We start from the raw sequence: 9,019 nt of genomic DNA on the forward strand, positions 1-9,019 counted from the left end.
ATAGTATGTTCACTGGTAAAGGATGATTCACCAAAATGAGATCTTTCCGCAGCTTTATCAGCAAGCAATGACACCCATTGACTGAGTGCATCAGCCCAATTGAGCTGAAAGGGCCAGGGTGTTCAATGAATACCTTAGACACGTGCTTCACGCGCTCATCCTCCGTGATGCGAAGAAGATGTCCATCGTCCAGATTCAGTGGAGTGGAGCTCCAAAGGTAGAGCATCCCTGATTGGAAGGCGGGCAACAATCTTGCGGCGCACGCAGTCAGGAAGGAAGGTGATCCTGTCCAGGTTAGGATTCCTCCCCGCGGACGATACCTCCTCCTTGTGACGGGACTCTGCATCCTGAGGAGACACTAGCGAGTGGTCTAAGGAGGTGTAAAAAAAAAACCGAAACCCTAAGTATCAAAAAAGAAAGGGTTCTCCCAATTAGCGCCGCCAACCTTAGTTGCAGCCTGATGGAGCCTGACGGCCAGAAGCGATTTCAGATCGGGCCCAAAGTCGTAGTTCATCTCGACGCGGAGTTCATACGTCGCATGGCGATTCCGCGGCCTAAGGATCCTGGTTAGTTAATTTTCTTTTCTGCGGGCCTCGATTTCCACCTTCCGTTCCATCCAAACCTCCTCTCTAAATTTAAATCTATTGCGGAAGAAAATTGTTTGGGTCCTCTGGCGTGTTGCTCTAGTTTTAGTACTACAGATCTGGGGGTTGGTGTTGGGGAGGTGGGGGTTATTCTTTGAATCCAACTGGATGCCTGCACGATGAGGCCCAACAATTCGTCATGAAACAGTGCGATTCCTCTAGCAAACACATGAAATTTAAATCTATTGCGGAAGGAAATTGCATGGGTCCTCTGGCGTGTTGCTCTAGTTTTTAGTACTGATCTCTCAAAGATTTAATATTTGATTGCCAGATGACCAAGAGTACATGGAACATGTGGCGTTCTGGGAGGCCATACTTGGAGTGCATCCATACTATCGGAGTAGGATTACTGGAGATGAAGTGTCAGAATGTTACACAAGTTTGGTTGGTATAAACCGTCCCAGTAAACTTGATCCCTTTCCTTTTGATGCGCACTAGCATTGGGTTAGGCGTCCTGCCTGTGATTGTGTCCTCTTTTCGAAAGAACAGAAATCTGAAAAGGTTTTACATTTCAATGCATTATTTCGCAGGGCTTCCTAATATTATGATGGCCCTTCACACTAAAGAGATTTTTGATTGCAACCTCCATTATTTTTGTGTTGTCATATATTACAAAACTGTGTACATATTTTGATGATAACCAGCAGATGTTGTTTTCTTGTATGACTAGCATAGCATAACGTTCATTATGCTGGCTTGTTTGTTCTTCCTCATGCATCTTATTTTACTTAGGGCTTGTTTCTTTGAGCTGCAGCTTTTGGAGTTTTTATGAAAAGCTGTGGCTGGCTTTTTGCTTATGAAAAGTCAATAATAGCGTGTAGATGATGCTTTTAGCTCTCTGGGCTCAAAAAGCGACTAAAAAGCTTAGGAAACTGAGCTTTTCATATAAACTCAACTTTTCTGAGCTTTTGGCTTTCTGGAAGCTGCATAAGAAGTTCATTGTTTGTTTTAACTTCTGGCTTTTCACGCTGAAAAGCTGCCCAGAAGCTTAAACAAACAGGCTCTACTACTCATGATCCAACTTCTGAACTCTGTACAATGGATTTTGATTCTTATTGATGCCATACACTTGGGTGACACGCATAAACATTAACCAGATTGGTTTGTTCCTTATTCATTTTGCTTTACCTATTACTCATGATTAAATGTTTTTGAATGTTGTATGATGTCATTCATTTGTATGACTAGCATAGACATTCATTGATTTGGTTTGTTTCTCATGCATCTTCTTTTACCCTTTTTTCATGATTGCTTTTTCCCCTTTAGAGGATGCTATAGAGAATGATGCCAAATACAAAAAAGGAATTGATGGACTACCATGAAAGGATTGATAACTTGAATGATACTAGTGATTCCAGTTATTTCACTACTGTCGATATTCTTCCACATTCCCCTTCACCTAGTTGCTTCCATCCATGGCATCGGGACTTCCGAATGACAAACACAAACCCTAGTAATGACTCGTGTACCTGTCCCTTTCTTATCTTATCTAAATTATAACTAAACCTTTGTAAGTTCAATCCTCAATGTTCCCGTCTCCAAAACTAACGGAAGTGTCAAATTGGGAATGAAATTTAAACCTAGTGTCAAATAGGAAAATTTAAATTTTGAAAGGCCGAGAAAGTAATTAGTAACTACTAGTCAAATAGGGAATTTTGTCGAATACTTACACTAAAATTTCATTTGCCATCAGCAACTCCTGATTGCCCGCCCAAGAGAATGGGCTCCTCATGGCTCGCACATATGCATCAAAATCACCCACAATAAACCTGCAAATAATTACATGTATCAAAACATAAACCACAATCACAACACATTATAATTAATACGAAAACATAGTTTGGGACCACAACTAACCCAGATATATGTTCACGCCTATCAATCAAGCGGTTAACAACCTATCAGTGGACAAGTGCTTTATTAGTAATGTCATCAATAAAGTGTTAATTGCTTTAGTAATTATGCCTCACCTTAGTCCTAAGGAGATCAGCTTCATTCCTTTCTAAATCTTCATTCATCTTCTGATGGGTAATCATAAAATGATGACCATGCGCAATAGCTCTGAACATGCACCTCCCATCGCCCCTTATTCTCTGCACATACTAGTTGTGCTTTTTGGCTGTTGTCTTCATTTCATCATCCCCATCCTTCATCTTCAATTCAGCATTATCAGAAGAGGACTCCTGTAACATCTCAAAAACTAATTTGAGTAAATCATGTCATCATGGGCATCATCTTTTAAATTTGAAACAGCATTTGGGTCGATTTCCGGAATGTCCGGATTTCAATCCGGAATCTCCGGATTGGGGCATACCCGGAGTTTCCGGGATGAAACCAGGAGTATCCGAGTTTTGGCTAGCTGAACATGTGTCACCCTCACATCACTCGTTTGCCACCTCACCCCCTGGCCCCACGTGTCAGTTCGAGTGACTACTCCTGAGAACCTCCTTCCAGCTCTCTCTCTCTCTCTCTCTCTACCAAGGTCTTGGAGGAGCCCTCTCCTCCCTTCCACCATTGAGGCCCCACCTCGCTGGACCTTCGCCGGAGGGTCGGCGGAGATCGACGCCGGCGAGCTGCACCACCTCGACCTCACCTCCTTGGAGCTTCCCCAAGCTTCTCCTTCCTCTTCTCCAAGTCTCAAGCAAGAAGAGCAAGCTCAAGCTTCACCAAGCCTTCTCCTTATCTAAGAACCCTTGCTGAGGTAGTTCTTGTCCCAGGTGAACTCCTCCCTTTCCCCGATCTAGTTCCATTGCCCTAGGTTTAGAGCCAATAGAGTACCCTCACCATAGATGACCTAGAACTCTCAAACCCTAGTGCATGTAAGCTTTAGCTACCAAGATAGACTCATCATACCCCCTAGAAACCCTTAGAAGCAAACCCCATCACGAACCTTGCGTGAATCTTGACCTTGGACTGTCTACTGCTGCACATCCGGAGTTTCCGGTTTAAAACCCGGAGCTTCCGGGATACCCGGAGACTCCAAGGTTGAAACCCGGAGTTTCCGGATTTGCTGGCCGGAGTATCTGGGTGTATTTCTGGAGTATTCGGGCTTACCCTATGATGCTGTCCACACCTACCCTTTTGCTACCCTTGCACTTAACTGGAGGCAACGCACTTATGTATTATACATCTAGCTTATTTATCTACTTCGGCACTAAAGAATCATGTTTTCTCATGTCATATGCATCATATTATAATCATTCACGGCATGTTTTCTTATTTAGCATCGTTGCATTCTTGTAGAGACCGTGACGTCGGAGCAAGAGGTGGGTGAGCACAAATTGGAGGCTGTGGGAGACGACGCTTCCTTTGAGACTCAAGGCAGGCACCTATGCATTACTTACTCCCTATTTTGGATCAATTAAGTATATGTGTCTTGTTTGCGCATGAGTTACCATGCTTTATCTATATGTATCAATGTTTGATTAGAACCTATTTGATGCATTACCAACCTTGATTAGAACATAGCCATCTAGGTGAGTATGATTGTGTAAGGGTCACGAATTATATGCTTAGCCTTGCATAGTCTCGGTAGAAGTTGAGAGGTGGCAAGGTCACGACCACTCACGAGCTATAGGAAGTAATGTTTAATTCTACCTTCTTAGTTGGTGATGAATAAAATTTGAGAAACTATGAATTATGATTTGGACTTTAGCAAGAATGGTAGAGCCATGTTGAGAGTGGAACTCAAATGGTTAGACTTGCTTGAGTTGATTAAGGACCGATGTGTAATCGCTTTGATACTTGAGCACTTTTTCCATACGAACCACATGCTTAATTATGGGAAGGTAAGCCAACTAGCATGAGTCACACCTTGCCTTGATCAGATTTAGTGTGAGTCGTGATGGAGTGTGATCGGCGGTTCCGGTGCACTTGTCCTTCCCGACCGTTCGCTCATAGCCGGATGTGTTTGTGTGAAAGGTTGAGGCATGAATCAACACTTATCCTTGGCCATGGGTATGGTCGTTGGTCTTGTCCTCGTGTGGATAAATTTGTACACCTCTATTGCAATAGCCGCGTGCTCAGACATTGAGCACGCTATTGTACTTTGACTTTAACGTAGAGTTACCGATGAAGTTCATGGAAAATTGAGCTTACGATCATGATCACTTTACTTATGCAAATGTATTGGTGTATGTTGTAGAGATCATAGATGCTATGTCTTTTGCTTCTTACAACTTGATCTAAGTAGATGCTTTTATGCAAAACTAAATACCATGACCTATCCTTGCCACTAACCAAATGCATTCTCCTTGAGGTCGGGCAAGTATATACCCATATCGGATAAGTCCCGCGAGTACCCTTTGTACTCATGGTGCTATCGTTAAAGTTGTTGTAGGTGATGCGCAGCCGGAGGCCGTGTTTGGCTACTTCTACCCCGCTGATGGAAGTGCGGGTGAGGAGTAGATGGCCGGTGGCTACAAGAAGGGTACTATCGGTATATAGTGTTTACCTTCTTATTTTGCATATGTATGGAGTGCGTGTAGTAGAACTTTCCTCTACAAAACTCTGAAACTTGATGTAATGTATCTTGAACCTCTTTTGTAACCTAAATTTGTGTGTTGGACGTGCCTATGTGATGGTATTACTGTTGTGCTAGTGGAGTGTGTTTAAATCTTGGGCGGTGCTCATGGCACATTCCAAGGACTACCGGAGTTAGTCCTTTCTAATTGAGTTGGTCAATGGACAATGACTCGATTTGGCGGGATTAACTTGGGCTGGTTCCTCACAGCGTGGTACCAGAGCTATGGTTGCATTCCATGCATGTTTACCACTAAAATTTGGTAAGGGGCATGCTTAGGAATAAAACAGTGATCACTAATAATCAAGTAGTTGTAAAATTTTGTTTTTCCTAAGGTTATATTTCTTCTATGGGGTATATAACTCTTACCTCTCATAGAGCTAATTTTCTCATCTTATGGGATGCATGTTAATTATTCTCAATATGTTCATTAACTTATCTTGTCTTACTCATGATAGATGAACGGGAACTTGGGCCGATTGGTCATGGTGAGACCGTGTGAGACATAAGTTAGCTACGATGCCTATGTGTTATACTAATATTATCTACGTGGACCTCTGTTATTTAGTTGTGCACCGTGTTCTTTATGCGTATAGCTACGACATGTCATCATTTACCATCATTCATGCATGCATTTTATGGCACTATACGGCTTATTAAATATTTAACCATGGGTATCTCATATGAATAACTCCCTAGTTGGTGTCCAAAATTCTTTGGTTCCATCATTCTTGATCCATCCTATCTATGATGTCGTTCTCTTTGTTTATTCTCACACATTTGTGGTTGATATATTATATGGTTGTGCAATTGTACTATATCAATTTTCTTTTCTCCCGGTCGCTAACCTCATTTGTGGTTGGCGGCAGGATGGCTCAAAATGACGGTGCCGGTGGTGATGACAACTTGCCCCCTCCTCCTCCGGTGCACCCAGCCCTTTTGGAGATCCTCAGGAGATCGGAAGAAAGCCGTCAAGCACATAATCAAATCATGCAAGCTTTGGTGCAGAATTTGGGTGGGCAAGGACATAGAGGTCAACACCATGGTTACTCTGCTTTCATGGCCAGCGATCCTCCTATCTTTCGTGGGTCCAAGGAGCCTTTGGATGCTGATTTTTAGTTGCCCGCCATGGAGCAAAAATTGGGTCTTATCCAATGCAATGATCAAGAGAAGGTGAATTTTGCGGCTCATCAACTTCGGGATGCCGCGGGAGCTTGGTGGCATGGGTACATGGCACGGGTTGCAGAAGGTCACCAAGTGACTTAGGCTGAATTTCGTGAAGCTTTTCGTGCTTATCATATTCCCAATAGTGTGCTGAACATCAAGAGAGATGAATTCCGCAGGTTGCGCCAAGGCAACAAGACTGTGATGGAGTATGTCAACACTTTTAACTATCTTGCCCAATAAGCTTTGGATGATATCAACACAGATGAGAAGATCTACCACGGACTTCCGGGATTTCAATGACATGGTTAGCAAGGCAATCAAGGCCGAATACAAGATGAATGCTCTTTAGAATGAGAACCGCAAGATGGATGCGGAGAATCGCAAGCGGGCTGCTTCTTCTTCTTCTTCAACAGATGGTGACTCGTAACGCCCGTGCATGGGACTTCCCACCCCCACCCCGTGCGCCGGGTTTTGGTGCTCCTCAAGCTATGTGGATGCCACGCCATCCTCCGGCTCCCCAAGGTCAACCTCCTCGTGCTCCAGGGCAGCCGGGAGGCGGTGGTGGAAATGCCTCCTGAGGACCATGCTTCAACTGTGGTGGTCACTGCCACTATTCTAGGGATTGTCCCTCTCCAAAGAAGAATGGAGCCGGCAATGCTCCAAACCCACCAGCCCCTCCTCCTCCTCCTCGTCAAGTTGCAAAGAATGGGTAAAATTCCAAGCGCGGCAAGCTAAACCACATTACCGCCGAAGAAGCTAGTGATGATATGCAAGTTCTTGTTGGTATGGTTTCTATCAATTCTAAATCTACTCGGGCATTATTTGATTTCGGTGCATCTCATTCCTTCATGAGTAGAAAATTTGATTTAGAACACAATTTTCCTATTCGGATAATTCCTACTACATTTATCATTGATGCTCCTGGAGCAACATTAGTATCTAAGGAAGTGGTCAATCTAGCTCAACTTGAAGTTTCGGGGCTAACTTTCATGGTAAACCTTGTGGTCATTGATCTAGAGGATTTGGATGTCATAATTGAGAGGAATTGGATGACTAAACATGATGGGGTTATTCAGTGCAATCCTCACTCTATTGAACTTAGGAACCCTTCCGGAAAGCGGGTTAATATTTATCTTCATGAGAAATTGGGCTCTCAACTTCATGTTCTCAATGCCACCATTGTACCAGAGTTAGAGGCAATTCCGGTGGTGTGCGAATTTTCGGATGTTTTTCCCAAAGAATTACCGGGGATGCCTCCCTACTGGAAAATGGTGTTTGTTATTGAGTTATTCCTCGGAACGGCCCCGGTATCTAAAAGACCCTATCATATGCCTCCCAACGAACTAGTTGAATTGAAGAAGCAACTGCAAGTTCTTCTTGACAAGAAATTTATTTGTCCGAGCTCCTCGCCTTGGGGTTGCCTGGCTCTTTTTGTCAAAAAGAAAGATGATAGTCTAAGGATGTGTGTGGACTATCGAACGTTGAATGAAGTGACCGTGAAGAATAAATATCCTCTTCCTAGGATTGATATCTTGTTTGATCAATTTTGGTGTTAAATTTCTTTTCCAAGATTGATCTTCGTTCGGGATATCATCAAATAAAAATCCAAGAGGAAGATATTCCCAAGACGGCTTTCTCTACTCGATATGGGATTTATGAGTACATGGTTATGTCTTTTGGGTTAACCAATGCCCCGGCATATTTCATGTACCTCATGAATTCTATTTTCATTGAAGAACTTGATGTCTTTGTGGTAATTTTTATCGATGACATTCTCATCTTCTCTAAGACCGAGAAATAGCATGCCGAACATATTCGCATTGTTCTCCAAAAACTTTGTGACCATAGTCTCTATGCCAAGTTTAGCAAATGTGAATTCTGGCTTTAGGAAGTGGCTTTTCTTGGACATATTCTTTCAGAAAATGGTGTAGCTGTGGATCCAAGCAAGGTGAATGATGTGCTTGATTGGAAGCAACCCCAAAATGTTAGTGAGATTCGGAGTTTTCTTGAACTTGTGGGTCATTACCGTAGGTTCATTGAAAATTTCTCCAAAATTTCTAAGCTCATGACTGAATTGACAAAGAAGGGTGTGGAATTCAAGTGGACCGATGCTTGTGAGAATGTTTTTCAAACCCTCAAGACCAAATTCACAACTGCTCCTATTCTTGCTCAATCGGATATCACTAAAGGATTTTATGTGTATTGTGATGCATCTAGAATTGGACTTGGTTGTGTTCTTATGCAAATAGGCCGAGTCATTGCTTATGCTTCACGCCAATTGAAGCGTCATGAAGAAAATTATCCTACCCATGATCTTGAACTTGCATATGTTGTTCATGCTCTTAAGATATGGCGTCATTATCTTCTTGGAAATTGTTGCAATATCTATATTGATCATCAAAACCTTAAGTATATCTTTACTCAATCGGAACTCAATATGAGGCAAAGAAGGTGGCTGGGATTAATCAAGGATTACAAATTGGAAGTACACTATCATCCTGGCATGGCAAATGTGGTTGCAGATGCTTTGAGCTGAAAGGCACAATTCCATTGCTTGCGAACCCGATCCGGAGTTAACACTCTTTGTGATGATTTTCGGAGGCTCAATCTCTCTATGGTAGAGCATGGGTCGCTTGCTTCTTTAGTTATCACTTCTAATCTCATTGATGAAATCAAGAAAGCTCAA

At 42.8% G+C, this 9,019-nt stretch overlaps 1 protein-coding gene across 1 annotated transcript; it reads left to right on the forward strand.

Moving 5' to 3' along the window:
• Nucleotides 1-339: 339 nt before the first annotated feature.
• LOC120653890 lies at nucleotides 340-4,315 on the forward strand. Its single transcript, XM_039931567.1, has 3 exons — nucleotides 340-566; nucleotides 916-1,032; nucleotides 3,888-4,315. The coding sequence occupies exons 1-3, from the start codon at nucleotides 461-463 to the stop codon at nucleotides 4,007-4,009; spliced, it is 345 nt and encodes a 114-aa protein (XP_039787501.1). The 5' UTR covers nucleotides 340-460; the 3' UTR covers nucleotides 4,010-4,315.
• Nucleotides 4,316-9,019: the final 4,704 nt, after the last annotated feature.

The sequence above is a fragment of the Panicum virgatum genome, chromosome 1N (genome assembly GCF_016808335.1).
Source record: "Panicum virgatum strain AP13 chromosome 1N, P.virgatum_v5, whole genome shotgun sequence".
In the NCBI taxonomy this organism is placed as follows: Eukaryota; Viridiplantae; Streptophyta; class Magnoliopsida; order Poales; family Poaceae; genus Panicum; species Panicum virgatum.

Bases quoted from the DNA above. Each gene is read 5' to 3' on its own strand.
- LOC120653890 (XM_039931567.1), top strand. From the start codon at position 461: ATGGAGCCTGACGGCCAGAAGCGATTTCAGATCGGGCCCAAAGTCGTA. The intron at 567-915 runs GTTAGTTAATTT...TTTGATTGCCAG, and splicing joins TCCGCGGCCTAAGGATCCTG to ATGACCAAGAGTACATGGAA. The intron at 1,033-3,887 runs GTATAAACCGTC...GCATTCTTGTAG, and splicing joins ATGTTACACAAGTTTGGTTG to AGACCGTGACGTCGGAGCAA.